The 23,056-nt window shown below is 35.0% G+C and overlaps 1 protein-coding gene across 1 annotated transcript in view; it reads left to right on the top strand.

Moving 5' to 3' along the window:
• The window catches only part of BBS9 (Bardet-Biedl syndrome 9), a 285,212-nt gene that overhangs the window by 124,069 nt on the left and 138,087 nt on the right, over positions 1-23,056 (top strand). The window contains exons 20-21 of the mRNA XM_084226033.1: positions 3,702-3,884; positions 20,533-20,755. Coding sequence (XP_084082159.1) covers positions 3,702-3,884; positions 20,533-20,755 — 406 coding nt within the window. The remainder of the gene's footprint in view (positions 1-3,701; positions 3,885-20,532; positions 20,756-23,056) is intronic.

Here is a 23,056-nt window from a genome sequence, read left to right as displayed (position 1 = left end):
TATTTTTTTACAGTATGCTTTCATAATAAATTAACTGACCTTTAATTTTCTGTAGTTACGTGTATTGAAACAGAGTAGGGATCTGTTCAGAAAAAAATTTAAAATAATATAAATCAAAAGCAAGTTTTGATCAGTTATAAAAATATATGTTCAATACTTCCACACTATTTCAGTCTCTCTTAAATATTTCCTGCATCAGATAATTTTGTTTCATTCATAAATTTTAAAAAGATCATTTGAAAAACTTATTTTTAGTTTTCTTTGTTTGAAAGCTTTGTGATATTGAAGAATGAGAAAGAAAAATGTTAAGTAGGCAATGATAGGTTTTCCTTACTAATAAGTAAAAAGATGGACTGTTTACTTAATAGTTTCCAGTTGGTCTAAAATCTTTATATGTAAGCTACATTTGAGACTGTTGGTTGCAGTGTATTTTCCTATCTATCCTGAGAAAAAGTGGGACAGGGAGTGGTTTTCTTTTTTTATAAGATTTTATATCTATTTAGAAAGATGATAAAATAGATATTAAACAGATTGAACAGCTACTCTGGGAACTGAAAATAAAATTGGGAAATTATGGAGAAATCATGACTGAGTCTGAAGAGAGTAGGATCTCAGCTTGCAAAGGGTACAGATCCTTTATGTTCCTCAGATATTGCAAAATATAAATAGAGTTGTTCAGGTGAAAATAAAATGATTAAAAATATTAATGTCATGTTGTTAAAACTTACTCATTCCTAAATTCCTCAAGTGTTTGAATGAAGAGCCCCAGAATACTTCTAAAATTTGTAGCTAGTGTCCTGGGAGATTTTTAGAGTAATTTTACTCCATGAGAAAAGATTTTTTTTTTTCTTCCCCTCCTGTCAAGTATTTACTGTGTAACCATGTACTGTCAAGGAATCTTTAATCTTGAGGCTTTTAAAAAATTACTGCGTCTGTGTGTGCCTACGTTATAGTGTGGTAATTCGCATTGTATTGTCCTGTGTCCTGGATATTCCAGATCTCAGAAAGCTATATTGGGTCACTTCATCTGTTAACAAAATAATTAGTGCTTAGAATTTTTTTTCCCCTCTGTTATTTCTGCAAGTGTAAAGTATTACTTGCATATATGCAGTTATCTGAAGATTTAATTACTATGTTTCAGTGACCTGCAATGCTTAAAGGAGAAGTGCATGCTCTGCACTTCTCCTTTAGAAACTTAGGTCTACCACTTTTATAACATTTGCCTAATATTGGTGTGCATGAGAACTGTAGAATTTTTTGCCAAAGAAGACCTTTAATAGTCGTTCTTTTTAAGGGTTTTTATGAAACTGCTTTTAAAATAGGTTATGGACTTGGTACATCAGGCATTGTTTGGAAGTACTGGGATATTTGTTTTACACCTAGAGCCTGTGAATAGGTGAGCATCTCCTTTGTTCATGTTTATAAAATGGGAAGAAAACACATCCTAAAATGAAGGCTCCATAAGGTAAAAGGCCATGTCAGTTACTTCGCTTTATGCTGTTTGTGTTTCTGAAGTATGTAGGAGAGTGTCAGCTGAAATATAGCGCAGAGTGAGAAATCATCTGGGAATTTATGAATGACTCCAGAAAGTAGCCTTTGCTGTGTAAGTGGGGTTCAGGTAGCTTTCACACAAGGGTAACTCTATTTGCTTAGATCTTCAACAAAATCAATGTTATCTGAGCATTATTCATGGTTAGGGTACAGGTAGCTTGCCAGGAATTCTGAATTGTACTATCCCAGTCAGTGATGACATTGGAGGAAGCATACCAGTGAATGAGCACACCTCATCAGCATGTTAAATTCATCTTCATTCATTGTTCTTCCCAAATTTTCAGTTGTATGTTGGACAGGAAAAGAAATTAGATATTTGAAGGGCTCTATTAGACTGAGGAAGATTTTACTGTTGTTGCTTGTCTCAGAAAGATGGAGCTGTACATGTGTAAAATCACTGGTTACACGGGTCAGAGACAGCTGATGTGGGTTGCTACATTGTGTGCTGCTTATCAGGTGGCTTTGTCACCCATAACTCTTGGAGAGTGACTGTGATATGGAACTTCACCTATTGCAGAACATGAGGTGTGGAGAGCATCAAGGCTTTGGCCGGAGCAAACTGAATGCCAATGCAGATGCATCAGGTGACATGTCAGTCATATCATTACTCTTTCTGACCAAAGTTTGTTATGTCGGTTTTCACTGCTTGGGATTAATTTCTTGGTTCTCCTTCACGTGGTTAGCTGGGGTTTTTTTGTTTGTCTATTTTGTTACTTGCTCTGATTTAAGTAGTGCTTGGACTCATGGGTGTCCTGTGGGTTTTCTGCTTTATTTGGAAAGATTACATTTTAAAATCTAAAACAAAAGCAATCAACACATTTTGTTTGAAATGTTTCATATTTATAGTTCCCTAAAATTCTGTTTTCTTTATCTTCCAAATCACATGGGAGCTTGGAGGGAACACACATACATCTCTAATGCCAGCATTGCAGATTAAAAATAGTTTTCCTCCACCAAATGCTAACAGCTGGTTGGCTCTCTTTCCCTGCTGAAGATGCATCATATAGTATTTTCGTTTTCCTGCTGTTGCCAAAATGTTAATGGATCAGGCTCTGCAAGTCGTACTTTGTAAATTCTGCTGCAATACTAATTGCACTTAACTGCATTTCTATGAGGCTTTTCACAACTCCAGTCAAGCACCTATTACCGTCTTGCAAATAAATAAACAGAAAGTGGTTGAGAGAGGTGCTTTGTGTTGATTTAAATAACAATCAGATAATCAACGCTTCTGTAAACCAAGTGTTGTTTGGGTAGCATGGAAATGTAATGGCACTCCTGAGAACAGGTCTTTTAAGTTGTGCTCCCCAGATGAATCCCTAACCTTTATACCTTTCCTCTACTTTAAGTACTCCAGTGCAAATACTGTGGGAAGTCTCTTGTCATACTGAAGTTGCAGCAATTGCTATTGAAATGATTTCTGAACCGAGTATCATATAATAGGTTTTCTGGTTTTTCACATCTTGAAGTACTCAGCAAAACTCTTACCGTATTAGAAGAAGTGAATCTGTTGCTTTTATTTTATTTTGAAAATTCTTTCATAATGTCTGGCACTTAAAGTGATATTAAAGCCTTCATATACATGATCCACATAAAGCCTTAATATACATGATCCATAATGTTTACATTTTGGCATAAATGCTGAAGTAACTAGGGCAAAACATGGAGAGACATGAGAGTTAATAATAAAATAACAGATGGCAGCTGTATTACAATGGAAATAATTATATGCTGCCTTTTTAATAGCATAAAATCAATGTGTTGTTTTTGATTAATACAGTAGGTTTACTGGTCATATGGAGATTAGTGTGTGATATAAACCTGAAAATTAGTTTGTTGTCACATATTATGTAATATGATGGGGATTAATTTCAGTAATGCCTTAAAAATATGCTCTAAACAAAATCCTTTCTACACTGACATTACTAGATGGATTAATCCTGTTTCCATATGGACTTGAAAATTGCCTTGGGTATGCAAAAGAAAAATCTAGATAAATGATAACTCATTTAATACTCTGTGGTTTGTGTTTATGGAAAACAGAATTCCTCAGGATCTTCTAAAGGAAAACAAGAGTGTGCCAAAGGTAATTTCAGTGTTGAGTGTTCACGGATGGTAAAATTATATTTAACAGATGTTTGTAATTTTTGCAGGTAATAGCTCTAGCAGATGCAGCAGAAGAAAATCAAGCCAACATGTTCCAGGCATTTGCAAAGTTGAAAAGTGCCACCCATCTGGTGATTATGCTGATTAGTCTGTGGCAGAAGCTCAGCACTGATCAAATTGCTATTTTGGAAGCTACGTTTTTACCACTAGCAGAAGATACACAAGAGCTGGTAAGAATCTGTAAGAGCTGCTTAAAAAAATGCTCATTCACAGAGCTTTAAGCCCTTAAATTTCCTTATTTCTCCCTGTACTTTGCTGAAGACAGTCCTTTGAAGTAATTTAAGTAGCCTTACTAAGTAGGTGTTTGATGCAGACTGTGCTGATTTCACAGCAAAAGTGGAAAAGTAGGAGTAGATTATAGAATGTTTCAAAAGAGGACATGGGTGGTACCAGTAAAATTCTGCTTAACCTTTCCTTACCAAGACAAGTAGGAATGTCTCATAAATTTAGCTGATTTTTACCTTCTGTCCTGTGGTTAGGATAAATAGAATAAGACCCCCAGGTTTTGAAGATTCTAATATAAATGTTCTATAACATACACGTCCACATTCCAATAGATATATAAAAGATACAGCAAATACAGTATACATTTAAGTTTATTAATAATTTGCCATACTTTGTCCTCAGTTTATTTACATTGGTTTATATAAGGGATGAAAGTTATCTAAGCAAAATACTGTGAATACACAATTTCCTTGTACTCCAAACCATTCTCTATACAGTTTTGCATTCTATAGATGTCTTGCTAATTCTGTTTTGATTTAATGAGTGTGACCAGGTGAGATTGTGTATAAAATCTGGAGATTGGTCTGTGAAGACAAGTAATGCTGTTTATATCCACACCTAAGGTCCACAGCTAAACACTGCTTTAGTTGAATTAAAGAATGTTCTCAACTTACTTAAGAGTTGATCCCCAGTTAGTTTCAACAATTATCTTAAGTACACATTAATTTTAATCTTCATGCTCTGCACAGGGTTTTTGCAATGTACAGTGAATCCAGATTTTGGTGCATACCTGGAATACTTAGAATGGTTTGTGGTCTTTTAGAAAGCTTGTGCTGGGTTCCAAGTGAATCTAGGATCTTCTGCCATTTCCACCTAGGGGGCAAAAAGTGTTTTGGCATTTTACATGGTATTGACTCATAGCAGGCGAAGCAAAACAGTTTTGTTGAGATTAGTTTTGGATTTAGTCCTCATTTAAACTTGGAAAATCAAGCTTTGAAACTGAGAAACGTGTGTTACCATGAACTGAATTCAAAGAAAGTTCCTATGAATCTCCTAAAAGCCCAAACAAACATTTTTTTACATGACTAATTTTTATTTTGCCATCAGGAATTGGGTTGCTTTGCTGCACGTTTTGATGAAATATGGTACAATTTGTTGTATCCTGTAATGCAGGATTTTGCTTCAGCCTATGTCTTGGTGCGGTTTTAATGTGGTTGTTAACAATGTTCTATGTTGAAGCTGCAAGACTTCACATAAGCATTGTAAGGATGTATATCCTGCAGAATAGTCAGGATGAAAAATGTAAACCAACAACTGGAGGTGGAAATAGAAACAAAACCTTTACAAAATACTGAATTATGTGCCATATTGAAGTTGTTATGGTACCACAGAAATCTGAATGTAATTTAAAAAGGTTAGGTAGGGAATGGGGAAATCTTCTGACTTACCAATGATATTTACAGACAGAAGCTTCTAGCTAGTGTTCAGGTTTCCTTGTAAGCAGTGAAGTAGAACACTGGTGAAAGAAAATACTCTGAAGAATTTTTATTTGCTCCTTTAAACAATTCTGCACGATGGTTTGTTGTATTTTTATTTGGAGGGAATGTGTTAGAAGACAGTTTGGATGCAGTCTACATCTCCGGAACATTTTCTGCCTTGTGAGCATTAAACTATGGAAGTGTTTTCTAAAAAAAAGGGAAATGTTTGGAACACACTGTTAACATAAAAAGAAATGCCTCTTTTACCATAACATCAACATTATTCTCATACATGCCATTTTATTTAGAACAGATTGTATCTTGTTTTCTAGACCTGGCAATCACTTCAGATATTTAGCAAATGTGAAAGTGGCGTTCTCTGTTCTCATTGTGTCACCATTTTTTCTCAGACTGCTAAACTGCAAACTTTTGTCTAAGAACTTATAAAATTTTGGTTTTCTTGACTACAAAAATATAGTGGAATAAATACTGCAAACTTGCATATTTTATGCGAATAACAGATATTTGGCATCATGTTTTGTTTCTGGCAGTAAATTTCAAACTAACACCTAGATAGCACTGCTTTGATAAAACTGACTAAAAGGGTTGTTCAGTGTTGGAAACACAAGGACGTTCCTCTTTTTCAGTGATTCTTTCATGAATGCTGCACAGTTGTAGAAGTAAAACATCAGAAATATAACGAGATCTCTCTCAGGATAAATGACCTAGTTCTTCTGATAATGAAGCCACTAAAAATTGATGCCAAAACTGAAGAAAAGTAGTTGCAGGGAAGTTAGGTGCGGTTTTGCCCAATGTACTTTGTTACTGTGGGACTAAAATAAAATCCATAGTTAGTATATAGAAGTATATGTTAATACTATTTGGGTGCATAGTGTTACAGCTGTGTGCAAACTATACTTTCACACGTATGCTGGTTTTGAGTTCTGTATTTTTCTATCTGTTGAAATATATGGTAGAAAAACACTTTAGGGGGCCTTTGGAGACAAAAGAATCCATGATTTGTTAATAATATTAAAAAAGTACTAGGGATTTTGTTACATGACTCATTTTTTTCAGGAGGGTTGGTCACTGTTTTGCTAGACTAACATATTTGTTATTAGCTTGTAACAGGGACTGACAGCAATTTGAAGTACTATAAAGTCTGAAACAAAAAAAAACCCTCACATTTCTAAGGGGTGTTTTCCAGTGATTATCCTTTACCAAGCTGATTTTTCTGGATAGAAAAAGAATTGAAAAATGCTGAGTTTGTGATAAAGTATATGTTTACAATAGGAAATCCGTTTGGGAGAGGAGGGAATTTGTCCAGGCTAATTTAAAGGGTTCAAAGGGTTCATGCTACACGGGGTAGTTTTGATATAATGGTTGGATGGCATCTGGATTGACTGATGGCTCATATGCCTGATCGTTAAGGTATTAATGCTTTCTTTGTTTAACACATTACAAAGGGAGAATATGTCTGTCGATACAAACATTCTGACTTTAAGACTGATGGAGGGCCCTTGGCAATACAGCCATCAGCAGCAACTTTACTGAAGAGTAAATATTTTCCTAGTTCTCCTGATGTTACCAAATAATTACATACAAGTGCTTCATTGCTCAGAATAATTCCTTGCTTGTTGTAGTCACATTTGTGTTACTATAGTTAACAGTAACAGCTATAAACCAGTGTTGAGGAAGTACATTTCCATCTCTATTTAATGTTTGGAGTCATACCAACCAAGTAAATGTCTGTATTAGATCTTAGGATTTTAATGAAGTTGTAATTTGAAAGAAAAATATGCCTTAGGGTGAAATGCATATTTTAATTGACTCTATGATTTACAGTAATTAACTTACATTAGGGACTATAAATTTACCACTTCACAGTGTTGATTAGATAACACTGAAAAATGTTCTTTAAGGCAATGATGAAAAAGAAATGGTGTCAGAAAACACGCCTGAAATGCCTGTAAAAGTCTCAGGAGTTGCTATCAAAAGTGTCTCTGCTTACTGTAAGAAGATGATCTGAATGTAATTCACAAGAAAAAGAAAAGATCATTTGGGAAAGACTAGATAGTCTGCTAGGTTTTATGCATGGTAGCACATGGGTTTTACTCTACAGTTCTTCAGTAATGTAAAAAATACCATTTTGTGGAAAGAATCCTTTACTGAGATAAAACTCTCAAAATCAAAGGTAAAGTTATTTCTGTAATTCCAGCAGGATTAATTCTGCCATGACTGACATTAGAAAAAATTGTCTTTGAATTTTCCATTGCCATCCAGTACTTTCGAAGCTTTGAGCTAATAACTGTATCTTTGGCAAGAGTAATGTTTATGAACTCTTATTTTTAGAATTTATTGGAAATTGTCACTTTAATTCTTGTAGTTAATCCAACCTAGCTCTTGATTGCCATACAAATCATCTGGAATTGGCTTTTTGGGCCTTATATTTTCTATATTCCATTTGTCATTGTAACCACTTCTTAAATGCAAAGTTCCAACTGTGTACCAAAAATGAAATATTTAAAAATAGGCTGAAATATTTAATATTTTCTTGTTTGCTATAGGCTAGTACAAATTCTTTTAGTTAAAATTTCTTAAATGTAGCAAAAAACCTCACCCCAAACCCAATAAACCAACAAAATCCCACAAAACCACCGCAAGGCAGTGAGCTGTGATGGCAGATAACTTGAAGCCAGGTTTTCATATGGTTGTATTCTTTATTTTTGTGAGCAGACAATTTTACAGCGAATACATTATGTTTATTCCCCTTCTTTTTAGAAACAAGGTGGATCATACATCTGCAGATAAATAGTTTTAGAGAGAAAAACACATGAAATTTGTTGCCTTTTATCCAGCTTGGAAAATTACCTTAAATTATATTCTGTAACATTTTTTTTAATGATAAAAACTAATAGATAAGTCTTCCTCCTATTTGAATCAATACCATGCAACAGAACCATTCAGAAAGACTCTTCTGGTACAGTGAACTATCTAAGTCTAAAAGAAATGGGGCCAAAAGCTAGTAAGCTTTAAACCCTTAATCACTGAAATAAAAGGAAGGTGCTTTTAGCTTTTCCCAATAAACCTCATAATTTTTCAGTAAAAAAATCAGTCTCAGCCTGAAGTTTAGTTTGGTTCAGGGTGACACATGTTTGTCAAGTGAGGGGAAAGTGGTGAAGAAATGAGATTCCCTGCCCAAGGAAGAGTAGCAAAGTCCTGTATTAGGGAGGAAGGTTAAAAAGGGAGTTGTGGTGCCTGGTTCCTGTCAAAGTCCTTTGCTCATGCATGTGTATGTGACCCAGGTGGACAATAAGAAAAGTAAGAGACCATGGTTCAAGTACCTCAAACATTCTTTTATAGTATGTTTTTATATGAAAATCAGTGCTCTGCCTGCTAGCCTGCTTTCAAGAGGACCAGAGTATACCAGAGATAACTAGAATCATAGAAGCTGTAAGGTTGGAAAAGACTTGCAAGATCCTGGAGTCGCATCCAGTCATTTCCTGAACACCTCCAGGAATGGTGACTCCACCACCTCTCTGGGCAGCCCATTCTGATGTCCAACCTTTACTTCCTCTGGTGCAGCTTGAGATGTTTTTGTCTTGTCCGGTTGCTGGTTGTGCGGGAGAAGAGGCCGCCTTCCACCTGGCTACAATCTCTTTTCAGGGAGGTGAAGAGTGAACCTCCTGAACATCCTTTTCTCCAGGCTAAACAACCCCTCTCAGCTGCTCTTAATGTAAGTTGGTGGACAGAAGGACACGTGGTTGTAAAGCCACTAAGTTACTGCAACTGTTTCTACTTTTGTTATCCTTGAAAGCAGAGTTTCGAACTCATTGATTATTTGACGATGTTGGAATGTTTAAACACAAGAGATCAAATGTTTAGTAACTTGGACAAAAGAGGGAATTTGAAGACCAAAGAGGTGGTCTTACCACTACTGCCAGCATTATCACAGTTCCTTAAAGTGTCTGGTAATAATTCTCTTCATGCAGTTAATTTTATTTACTGAGAAGACAGTGGGTTATGGCAGCAATAGCAAGTTGAAGACAAATTGCACCACTACCTAGTGATCTTTGTTTGTAGCTAAATTCATGTAATTCCTCACAGTAAATTCTCTGAGTAGAATAAAACAGTGCCAATATTCTCTTGGTCTGAGAAAGAAAGGCTTAATGTGGTCTATTGAAAGCTTTTATGGATTACTAGAAATTTATAATATATGTTTATCTGATGCTTTCCACTTCAAAAGATTATCAAAAGAAGCTATGCCCAATTGTATTTTCAATTTTTTTTATCATTTGCTCTTTTTCTGGTGTTTAATAAGAAGGGGCAGTAAGATTCTATTTTTTTTAACAGGCTTGCTTCTGGTGGTTGGCAATTGTAATGGTTTTCAAAAAATAAAGCTTTCTCTATTTCTTCCAGATGGCATAAAATTGATTCAAAAAAAATTGTGCAGAAATAGGTTTGGTATGCATTATGAATTGTCAAAGTTCAAAGGATAGAAAGAATTGTATTCTTGTCTTGTTTAGTTGTGTTCGCTGAGAATTGTATCAAGGTCAGAACAAGCATTCAGCCTTGGTAAAAAGCTTATGCTAATGGAGAATCTGACATATCTATTGGTTATATGTATTTTAATTAAAAAGTTTTGAGAATTAATATTTTCTTGAGCACTGATTTTTTTTTTTTTCTGCTGGTATTGGAGATCCTGAAATTAATTTTCAGTGCACTGTCTCAGTTGTAAGCAGAGACCTACTTAGGAATTTTATTTCTTGGTGTAAATTAGTCAAGGCAGAACTGTGTTCTGCTTTGATTAGTTTGCTTCCAGCATATATCACCACCTTTTAAAGTAATTTGGGCACCCTGTGAAGTACTGCAGTTGTAAGAGAAGTACTCTTTGTTTGATAAATTAAATAAGCTTCTGTTATCAGATATCTTTCTTTATGTAATATTGTGATGGGGACCTCTAAACTTTCTTTTTGTTAGGGTGATCTGTCTAGTTCAGGTACAAAGAGCCATTTTAGGGTAGTAGTAATTACTGAGTATGTGGTGCATACCAGGAGTTCAGATCAGTTGTCATCTAAACTGCTTAATGACAAGAGTGATGCATTACAGTGATTACAGAAATGTTGTTCAGCAAAGGGTCTTAACACTCAATATATGTAATCAGTGGCTCTTTCTTTTGCTTTTCTTCTCTTTTTTCTTTTAAAGAAGTTTATGGTCAGTGAAGAATTCCCTTGATATTGTGTCCTAATTGAAAGATCTCAGACCATTGCTATGCAGCCTTCCAGTAAAAGGGTTTACAAGTAGGATAGGGAGGGATTTTTCACAAGGGCATGTAGTGTTAGGTCAAGAGGGAATGGCCTTAAATTGGAGGATGGTAGGTTTAGATTAGATAATAGGAAAAAATTCTTTGCCAGAAGGGTGCTGATGCACTGGAACAGATTGTGTACCCCCATCCATGGACGTCTTCAAGGCCAGCTTGGATGGGGCTTTGAGCAACCTGGTCTAGTGGAAGGTGTCCCTGCCTATGGAACTAGAGGATCCTGAAAGTCCCTTCCAACCTGAACCATTCTATCATCCTGTGCATTGATCAGTACTGTACTAGTATATTAGAAATGTAATGGGATTTATGATTGATTGTAAAATTCTGATTGAATTGCTTATATACTGAAAAAACAAATCAGTTTCCTCATCATTGGAGTATGACCTTTATGTTTTCTAATAGGACTGGGTTTATAGAATTAAAAATTGCATATTTATTCTTAGTTTTACTTTCTGATTGTCTGGAATCAGTTCAAAATGATGATACTTTTATTATAAATACTGTAGTGCTATGTTAGTAGCGTTGTATCTAACCATACCTCCCAATAATTTTGTGAAGCTTTCTGTTTATATTGAGCATGTCGCAATGGTATGCAGCTAAATTCATCATTTCCCTTTGATCTCATGGTCAGAAATGTTTCTGAAAGGGTGTATGAAGATCAAATCACCAAGTAAATCTTCGTTTTTTGGGTGAAGGAGAGGGAACCATTTATGGTGAGACTGCTTTTGGTTCTGAAGTTGTTGATGGTTGTTCTTGGTTCTAAGTTGCAATCATGTAGCATTTTTTGGCCCTTACTAGATAACCTATAGCTATTGTTCGCATGGGGTGCTGTTGTATAATCTGTCTACTGGAATTTACAAAGATATCATATCACACAGATGGAAATAGGTAGATAGGGATATCATAAAGAAGACGTCATATGAATTTTTCATCTTGAAAAAAACTCACTTTGTTTTTACCATGATTTTAGAGTAGTCATTTTCCCAGTCATTTTTTCATTTTTCATCTTCTTCTAGTTAATGGCAAGGTGCTTTGTCTTAATTCCTAGATTAAGAATGATATCCCAGTATTCTCTTACGTTTGCAGAAGTAGTGAGAGGCTTACATTAAAATAGGCCAAATTAAAGGAACATAAAGATTGCATCATTTATGTCCTTCATAATCTCCTGGCTTTTTCAATGAAGTAAGTGAAGTTTAGTAAAGCAAAAATTATGGTTTAGATACCTCAAAAATAAAACAGCTTATAAATCAAATCTGTACAAACAGTGGAGGAGTTAATGAATTTTGTTTAAGATACTGTTGTAGGGAAAAAAAACCCTGGCATAAATTTGAGAGTTTTCTTTCAAATGCAAATCCAGTTTACTGCTATCCTCTTTGTCCTCACCTGTGCATTTTGGGAGAACAGAAATTCCACAATTTGAAGCAACATGACTGAGTTTAAAGATAGTGGTGTGTAGATGGAAAGTAATGTGAGATTTTAAATAGGAAACAAAGTTTATAACAAGTTTTTTTTTTTCCAGATCTAATATATTTTAGTGCGTGTGCTTCCATATTTCCCAGGTTTTGGAAGCACAATCTCATTTGTCAGTATTTCATAGCATATTGTATTGGTAACCTAATAAGGGATATAGTGAAAGATGAAAAGTTCGTCTTCAATAATATCAGTGATATAAAGATGGAGTATGGGCTGAGATGCAATGAGAAGTTTCAATAACCTTGTTTTAGCATATGTTTTGTCTACTTTTTTCCTCCAGGCTGAATGTAACAAGTTCTGATTCCTTTTCCCCATGTTTAAAGTTATCTTGCTGATCCTAATTGTAAAATTAATGTATGACAGACCTATTTCTGGATGTGTAGCACTTTTTAGCAAGATGCACAACTCTTGGTATGTTTCCTTGCCTGTAGACAGCTTTGACAACCTCTGCAAGACCCAAGCAGCACCTCAGTTTTCCTAACTCACTGGTGAAAAGTTATTGAGGAAAAGAAAGATGAAGTGTTAGATGATTTCAGTGCTAAAAATCAAAACAACAGACTTCTGAAGCTGGCAACAAAAGAAGTCATGCCATTCCATTCATGTAGTGCTTGCAAGAATTTCTTTCATCAGTTCCCAGAAGGGCCAGTGGTCATAAGAAGTCAAGGTAGAAAGAAAATTAAGATGAAAAAAATCTCTCAAAAATTCAGGACTGGGGAAGAGTGTCTACAGAAAATTACAAAGTGTATGAACTTTCAGTATTCCAGATAGGGTGCATTAATATTACAACAAATAAGCATTACTAGATGAATAACTGTAGAATTAGATAGTTAAAATTTATCTTTTGAAATAATATGCCCTTTTTCTTGCCTCTTAACCATTCTTAAAAGACCATGGTTGTCCAGGAAAAAACCCCAACAAACGAGATCTCAGGAAAGACTTTGTATTGCTCCAATTTTGAGATATGAGACAATTTGAAAGAAGAGTTGAGTAACACAGACTCATTACTTGTCATGAAGAAATCTACTGATCTAATTCTAATCTAATTTTAACCTAATTTTGAAAGTCTTTCTGTGCAAATGAAAAACATCCAATGCGAAAGGGTGCAGCTCATATGGAAATTTGGCTGCAGTATACAGAGGTTAAATTTTAATGGAGGAGCTAATGGAAGCATCATCTATACTCATCCTGATATATAATTTTTTTTTGTCAAGCATGCACTTTCAGGAGAGTAAATTACTAAACTCAAAAGCATCTAAGAGTTAAGCAGTGTTAGAAATATTATGACTATGATCCCCACCCAGAGATTTGCTTTCTTACACGTTTTGCTTTCTACACTCTTTAATCATGTTACCAGTTGTTTCATTAATACAGAAAACCCTACAACTGCTGATAACCATAACTTGTTTCTGTGAGCAGGACTTTGCTCAGAATTTGACTTGAAAAAGAAATTAAAATCTCAAAAGATAGAGGTGATCTTCCTCATGCATGCAGCTTTCAGAGCCTTTATCTAGTAATGTTCACTTTGCTAGATTTCTAAAACACCCACTGCTTTAAATATTGCTATTCTGTAGTTTGATTTTTCCATTAGATTAGTTTAGGAGCACTGTTCCTAAAAGAGAAAATACTGCCAATTCTATAAGATAATTTTAAGAACACTATTTTGATTACTAAGCCATTTTAATTTTTAACTTTCTTTCCATATCTGAAGACAATATAGAGGGAGAGTTTGGCAAATCTTGTTTTAAACTTAAGTGTTCATAGTAGAATCCTCCAAAAACTATATTTATATTTAATGCAGAAGCATTTGGTCATTTGTGAACTGAACTTCAGAGGACAAAAATACCAGAGAAACTTTTAAATGAGAAGTGTACTTTCCAGGAAAAAAATCTGTCATAGAGATTTTTCTCAGGGGAAGTTGCCATAGGCTATCAATATGTTTACAAAGTAGGACTCAAAATGAAAAGTTCTTGTAGAGAGTAGTTTATGCTGCTGGAGAGTTCCTATTAAATAAATATTTCTACATTGGACAGATAAAGTTGCTCTTTCTGTTATGACTGGCAATTACAGTGCAGCTGTGCAGGAATTACAAGTGTGTCTGTGACAGACTTTTAAATTAACCCACTTTATTCACAATGGATTTTTGCTGAATCCGATTTTTGCAGTCTATTAACCTCAAAATGTGAGAGACTAATATTTGAGTTAGGTGTTCTTAAGTAGATGGAAAATAGTTGCTGGCATAAATACTTAATATTAAATAACTCTGCACTCATCTGTTTTGCTATACTCGGACCAGTTTGATAAATATTGTAAACAGATCTCATACAGTTTCCTGTACAGTCTTGATTCCTTTCTGTGATCTTTTATTAGTTGTTCTTCACAGACTTTTTAAGCTTTTACCTTATATATCTGTTGTGCTAGGATCCCTACAGAGCTTGCTTGCCCATATTGTGGTCAGAGTTATCAAGATGTTACCTTGTACTTCTCTGGGATTTGCATTTTCTTTTGTCCCTTGTTAGGCTTTTGTTTCTTATGTTTCAAGTAAATTGTAATTCGTTTGGAGTAGGTAAATTTTCTAAGTCCAAACCCTTAATAAGATGTAAATGTCCATAAAAAGCTCTTCAGAGTAGGTTGATGTAGATACCCAGTTTGTGGTAATTGGGAGTGGGGCTGTGGCTGAGCCTCATCCCCAGTGGGCTACAGCTGTGTAGGTCAGGTGAGCAGCATTGCAAGCAATGAGCCATGGAGTGCCCAGGTGCACTGACCAACCACCAAAGGGCACAGAGGGCACACAGGTGCAATGCATGAAAGATAATGGTATGAAAGGTTCCCATGAAGAACAAGAAAGGCAGACACTTGCAGCCTTCTGAAGTGGTGTTACTCTGTATGGGCAGATGCTTGCAGCCTTCTGATGTGGTAGGGTGTTACTCTGGGTGAATGCTTAAAGCCTTCTGAAATTGTATGGTGATGGTCTATGTATTGTGGCCATCTCAAATGTGACATATGCTGTGGCATATGCTGTGACAGGTTGACTTCAGAGTACCATCTCACAAATAAGGATAGCTTCCATAATTTAAAGTGAAATTGATTCATTTGTGGTTTTGAACTATTTTTCTAGAACTACATATCATACTAATTTTCTTCCTTTTTTTTTTTTTTGTTTTGTTATTCTGTCTCTTACTTTGTAGGGGATGTTCAAGTATATCCTCTTTTTGATGTTGTTTTGATCAGTCTGCAAATTCCTATCAGAACTGAATTTCTTTAAATGGCAGTAGGAGTCAATATCAAATCAGTTAATATTATGAACATTATGCATAATAAATTATTTTTTAAAAGATATGACTAGAGAGAGCAGGTTTAGTGTAAGAACTTCAACTGTGATTTTTCTATTTTGTGCTTAATACAGATGTCCTTCTTAGGCACTTTATAGATTTGGAATGTATTTAAGCTTGCATCATTTGTCTGGATTTTCATCAGACTTGAATTCCATTAGTCTGTAGGATTTTGCCAGTTCCCTGTTTTTTAGTTTATCCCAGTGGTAGGTTTTTGTTATATGTTTGTGTGGAGGTGCTTTTGCTTTGGTTTTTCTGGTTTTTTTTTTTTTTAATGCAAAAGTGAATTATAGAAGATTTCAGATAATCTGTGACTAGTGGTTCTAATGCATTGCATTAACCAAAACTGGCTTTATATTGTTACAAGGATAATTCTTCAACAAAGAAAAATTTTTTGTTAGAAAACCTTTTCTTAAAAAATATACTGACTCTTGGTACTGTTCAGATGTAATACATTAAGACTTTGGTACTATTTGGGTGCATTTTTTTCTGAGTGCTAAATAGAGATTGAGTCTATTGGTTTGCCTTTTCTTTTATTCTGATTCTTTTCAAAAGGTCTCCTGAAGGCTTTATCAATTCTTTCTTAGCCATAATTTTTCAGGGACGCTAACAAGGGAGGTTTGTCATTTCCATTTGTGACAGCACAGGCAGATGTTGCATGCCTAGTTTGTGGCTTCTGTGGCTGCTATCCTCTTTAAGACAAATAAATAAGTTAGAAATATAGAATATGCTTAAAGAATACAAGTTAGGAAGACTGGTACCACAGTAAATTCTTGGCCAAATTTGCTGATGGTCTGTGCCTGTGTTGGATACTGCTAGGTCAGTAGCCATGGATTAGTGCATTACTGGTTTGTATATGTAAGAATAAGATAATTTTTTAAAAATTGCTGTAAAAGCAGAGTGCTGAGAGGCACATGGCTGGTGTTTCTTGTGAATCAGCATAAACAATGCTTTCAAATACAGAAACCTCTGGTGGTTGAGATAAGCATAAATGCCATGGTCATAATTAATATTGTGAACTTCCAAGTATTCTAGCGTTTTTGAAAACTGATGAAATCACTGTTGTGTCTAAAATAAAGAAATAAGATATAGCCAAGCAAATTCTTGAGTGAACAGCTGTAAGAATTCCCATCATTTGGCTGGCACCAATTTCGCATAGTTTATACAGTATGTTTCACATTGTATTTGAATTCTTTCAGAACTGCCTTGATTGTCACTCCAGGAAAAATTACATCATAGGCAGTTCAGAAAATGGCTGTTGCCTTAGGAGTACTATTAATAAAGATAAAGGCTTCTAAAGTAAAAGGTACACAATCAAATACTTGTCTGGCTTATGCATGCAACTTAGGAATCTTGTTCAAGTTTGACTGATATGCTATTAGAATGATTTATTTGCACTTAAGACAAATAGATTTCATTTGTAGATCTCTGAAATATACTACCTGTATAAATGTGTTAAGAAGGTACACCATATGAGTAAACCGACGACATCTGACAGCAGAGCCCTATCAGACTTCACCCTACCTATATGTGTTCTATGTGTCTTAACAAGAACAATATAGAAGTCCTTCTCTCAGTTCCTGCCCCTGTCTATGTCTAGTTGACCTTGTTTTTGACTGGCTAAACTCCTGGGGAGTGGAATGTTGCAGCTAAGTGTCAAGCTACAAACAAGGTACTCTGGATGAAGCCTTATGCCAAAGTGAGTTTGAATGTATAATTGTTGTCACACTCAGATATGCCATGGCTTCTGAGGATCCTTTGTGGCAATTTGTACAGAACTCTAATGATATGTACTAACATAATATTAGCCATGCTAGCATTACAAGTCTGCATTTGGTCTTCAGACTCCTGCAGCGTATTTGATTTGGTTTGAAGACAGTGCCAATCTCTACCTATTACCTAAAAGAGAAAAATAATAATGTATATATGCAAAACATGAAACCCAGCCTTTCCCAGTGAAACAGTAAAATGGATGAATTAAATATCTTTCTTATCTATTTCAATTACACGAAGATTTTGGATGATTTAATAATGCCTCTTTCTGTGAGTCTTGACTGGCGTTTATTGTTGCAGTCACACCAATGCTCACTGGTCATGGAATGATGGATTACTGGCATCACACTCCTGTTGAAGGTGTTCCTTTTGGTCCTTAAATATGCGGAATACTACACAGAAAGCCATTAGTGAATATTACAACTGTGGCAGTAGAAACAGTATGCAGTATGGGCTATAGATGAGAATACATTCATTTTCAAACATCTCTCAGCTTTTTTAACATGTGAAGATTTTTTCTTGTTTCTTCAATTCTCCCCTAACAGCAATAAAAATTGCTGACAAAAGCAATGTTATTTGCAGCCATTAATTCTTAGTTGTACAAAATCACCTAAACAGTTTTCCAACAAGTCTTTTTTCTTTAGAGGTAGCCTTTGTGTACTATTTCATTAATCATAAAGGCTGCTTTGGATTTGACTGGACTTACTAGGTCAACAGACCTTGAATTGGGGAAGATAGTTTTATGGTCTACTGAGAAACCAGTTTTACATGGAAATGAAATACAAGAACAAGGGTTGGAAAATGTTAAGGCTGTGGTATAAAGTAAAACATACCTGCGTGAGCCAAGGACAGAATACTAGCCACTTTTAATTTCCTGACTTTTGTTAGCTTGTAAGTCAGTGCTTTTATTTAAATGCTTTTGCCTGCATTTTTACAACTTATTTGGAGAGACATATTGGCCAGCTCCTGAGCTACTGTATGCTGACAACGGTTAATCATGTGTTTCTTTGTCTTCTAGTGAAATTCAAGATTCTTATGTTTATGTTGTTCTTATTTTTCATGATTTGTGGTATAATTAGGAGTGGCTGGCTTGCCTGTTTTTGGTGCTTTGTACATATTAAATTTCATTGCCCAGTATGTGGGAATGTAGACAGCATTTACCAGCTCATTAACCTCTTTAAATTGGCTGCAGAATGGATGATTTCCTGTCACCATCACAGGTCACTGGATGCATTGCATTCTAATGGACTCTTTTTAGAATATTTGAAAAATGTTAAGCTACTACAGCATTGATAGATTGATTGGCATGATTTTTTCTGTTTTATATAGCTTTTGTTCTAGTTTATGGATTTTTTATGGGGGGCAAATCTAGAGAAGATAATAGGTTAATGTTATTTTTCTGAAGTCAGAAAGGCAAATGCTGACTAGGAAAACCTCACTAGGTGATCCTACTCCTCTACAAAATGCAAATATGTTATATACACATGTCACATTTCCAGGACACTCAGTATAGAGAATGTTTGGACAAGGATGAAGTGCATATGACTGTGGTCTCACTGGTGTATTTGACCACCAGTAAGCATCCGCCCTAGATCTTTTTTGGGAGTTTAACAAGATCAGGAAGATGGCCTTTGATTTTCTGTGATAATAGTAGTGTCCTTTGCAAAAGCCATAATGTATTTAATTGAAGAAATCCATAAACCATATTTGCTATGGCAGGGTTGACATTGTCATTCTTTCAAACATTACTCTTATTGAGTCATGGAAATTTGTATATGTAGGCAATTTTGCTGTTCAGCTTGGTGTTTTCAGTCAAGTAGAACACATCATGAGAAAGAGCTTAAAAACTAGAAGATTCTGAGTTTGTATTAACTACAGCTGGATACTTGAGTTTTCTGAGTACTCGCCTCATAAAGAGCAAGCTTGGTGTTACCTTCTGCTAGTTTAGCAGCAACTAGAGCTGGGTGATTCCACATTGTCATGTCAGAACTTCTAAAGTCACTAAAATTGCCAAAATAAGTCGCAGCCAATCAGGAGCATCGAGAGAGCAGACACTAATACTACAGTGGCTAAATATACTTTCCTTTTCGTGTAGGCAGCACATATATGGAACTTGCTTACAGGTGGCTGAATACTAAGAGATGCGAATTATGTAATTAGCAGGCCACAAAGCCCTTTATATTAGTTGCTAACATTATCCAAGCTCTGTAAGATTGTCATCAAAAGACATGAGAAAGCTTTGTGACTGTCTTGCAATTCATTAATTATAGATGCTGTGGATTAATCACGTAGGCTCATCAGAGTGTAGTTTAAGATTCCAGAATACATCAAGAGGAGTCAATCTGCATGCCATACTGCAAAAATGCATACTGCAAAAATGAGATAGATATGTTAGATTTTAATAACCTTGTCACAAATAGCAGGACTTCTATCCAGAATTCTTACTGAAAGGAATGCCTTTGATTTGTTTGTGTCACTGAAAACTACAGTATAGATAACAGACTTAAGGCTAACTTTTAAATGGGCTAGTCAAGGTGCCTATTGAAAAGAAATGTACTTGCTTTTACTGAGTGTAATTTGTTTGTTTTAACTGGAAGTGGTCATTTCATAAATATTTATAGCTTGACACTGCTGAAATCAAAGTCCTTGTTCATCACAGCATTGACACACATGTGCTCATAACTTAAGGTTAATTGATCTGATAAATGGGTACTGAATATCTGTACCTTTGTTTGCAGTCATGATGTTCTCTGCTATTGGCATATTATAAAAATCTTTGTGATTCTGAGGAATGTATATTTGAATACAGATTTTTTTCCTGGCCTTGACATATCATCATCATAATATTATATACTACATATTATGCTTTCATTTACATCTCCATTCTGTTCTTAATTTTAAACGTTACAACAAGGAACTTCTAGTTTTCAGTTATTAATACAACGATTGAATTTAACTGTTCTATCACATACTGTCCATACATTGTTATCAATGAAATTAGATTTCTCAGTTGACCTCAATGTTGGGACAAGTTTCTTTTTCTCAACTTTTGCTTATACAAGTTGAAGTTGGCTTTTCATGACACTCATTAACCTCAGAATTATATATGTACCAGTATAGTTTGAAAATTCTCAGTCCATGATTTGTTGCCTTATTTTTAATATGCTATATAATATTGCAGTTCACCTAATTTTATTTAATTTCCTTTTCTCTAATGCAGGGTTGGGAAGAAACTGTGGATGCTGCAGTCTCTTACTTGTTAAGAACTTGTTTGTCAAAGAGCTCCAAGGAGCAGGCCCTGACTCTCAGCAGCCAATTGTCCATGCCTAAAGATACCAGCAGACTGAAGAAAAACATCACCCTCTTCTGTGATAGATTGGCCAAAGGCGGTCGCCTTTCACTGAGTACCGACTCGGCCGCTCAGCCAGCTGCTGTCATGCCAGGTAAAGACATGAAGTTCATGAATGTTCCGAATCCAAAGTATTTATTTGCATATTAGAACTAAAAATTTTGCATGTTTTGTATTCTTGGCAGCTTGTTTTCCATTGGTTGGGGAAGCCAAGCACTGTTGGTGTCACTGACAAGTAGACTGACTTAGATAATAATATACTTTCAAGTCTGAAGTTTTTTTCTCATTCTATTCTACACTTCTTTTGCTCTTACACAGTATGCACAGTAATGTAGCAAATGAAACACAGATGGTCATTGTTATGTTGAAAATTCTTATCACTTATTTCTTTGCACTTTTCAATTGGCTCTGTGCATGTGTATGTTTCTAATGTGACGGAAAAAAGAGTGGAAAGTCCTGTTTTCTTGATGAAGAAATTAATATATTTGTATTAGTGGCTTTATGGCATTTCCATATGATAAATAATGAAGTAGTAATAACACTAAATAAAAAAATCTGTAGCCTTAGAAAGTACTAGTTGACTGGGTGGTATCTCACAAAAAGCATGAAATTAAAGATGAAACTAATTTGTCTATGTATTGAGTAATATTTTCCATATAGAATAAGAACTTGAGCAAGATTTCACAAAAATTTGCATGAATGTCATGGAACTACTATTTTAAAGGAAATTTTATTAATGTCCCTTTCTGTATTCTGACTTTTTAGTTTTAGTGGGAGCAAAGTTATACTTTTTTCTGTAGAGTCTGAAGTTTAGCATCTTTGTATTGTTGCAAGACATTTTCTTCCTGCTGTTTTCCTCCAGTGAGATAGACAGGCTTAGTAAAAATCAGATAATTCTGGTGACTTGGAAACAGGTATTTTTTCCCCATCTTACTGCTCCAAATCTGGATTGGGTGCTTGTTCAGGTTCATAATCTCCTAAACCATAATATTGCTATGGTTTTTGACCTCAGTGCCTTCCTTCTCCTACAGCAGTCTCCACACATGTAAGGAAAAGTTTGTATTTTATATACACATGTAAGGAAAAGTTTGTATTTTATATACATTTATATACATATACATCATGCTTAAAAATGGGAATTAATTTTGTTGGCTTCATGGATATTGTTTTTGATAAAGATTGGAGTTATGTTAGGCGAGTATCTTGATTATCAGTATTTTGCTTTCTTACATTATGAAGAATAATTAAATTCTTTTTTAATAGAATATGAATGGTCTGTACAATGTTTCAACAACTCAAAAGTCCTTGTTATGTACAGCCCTCGTTTGCACATGCCACTCTAAATGATCTGGTAAAACAGCTGCAGACTATGCAGTGGTAGAAATTCTATCAACATATATTAATTTAATTTAGTGTTATACTGTTGCCATATCTGGAACCAGACTCATAGTCATGTGAAGTAAGGAAATGAGGCAGAATAAGTGTCATATTGGCTTTACAAATCTTTGCTAGTGTTTCTTTGCAAGACTAAGATACGTGCAAAGGGCATTTAATTTGTTGAACTTTGGTTATATAACCATTGTTTTTTCTTCCAAGAATTTTGAGAAGGTGTGAATAGCTGCAGTTCAACTTTTCCCACCTAAGCTAATAAGGTGAATTGATTTAATAAGGAAATTCACCTCTTCCTATTTGGTTGACTAGTGTTATTGAGTTCAAGGAACTATGCAATTAGATTGAGTCTGTTTGGAAAGGAGTAAAATTTGTAAATATTATAAACAAATTAGAAGAAATATTGCTCTTGATAGTCTTTGCATTTACTCATTAACTGTTGAGCGAATATAATTTTTGAAAGAGGTTGAAACTAAAAAAATGTTATCTTAATTAATGAGAAGCTCATTAGAGAGAAATGCTTCTTTCAAATGCTCAGATTAGCATAGTATTTAAGTAGCTACCCTCCAGCAGGATATGCTGTGTGATTTGAAACTGTGTTTGTCTTTGAATGGACTGAGAAAACTTAGAACTTCTTTTTGAGAATAAAGGGTTTTCTGACATTTTTTAAACATGTTTGTCTTGTCACCTTTTCAGGTTTTCTCTGGCCATCTCTACCTTGGCAAGTAATGTGGTCTGTTAGAAGTAGATCTGCAGGCAGAAGGAGTTCAGGCTGGCAACATGATTTGTATCTCGTCTTTGTTTCAGAACTAGCTCTGTGCCTGTACTGGTTCTTCATTAGCAGTTGGAGTGCTCTAGGTACATTCCTGGAATTCATTTGCCTGGTTAGATTTACTAAAAGAAATGAATTCTTGTGCTCAAGACCACTCCTCAGTATGAAAACAGTGCTGTTAGTGGGGATATCACTAATTTGATGAATTTGACTCACTGTTAAGTCCAGCTAAAA

Source organism: Fringilla coelebs, assembly GCF_963513975.1.
Source record: "Fringilla coelebs genome assembly, chromosome: 1".
Classification (NCBI taxonomy): Eukaryota; Metazoa; Chordata; class Aves; order Passeriformes; family Fringillidae; genus Fringilla; species Fringilla coelebs.
The sequence above is the reverse complement of the archived record's forward strand: the minus strand, read 5'-3'. Positions and strand labels throughout refer to the sequence as shown.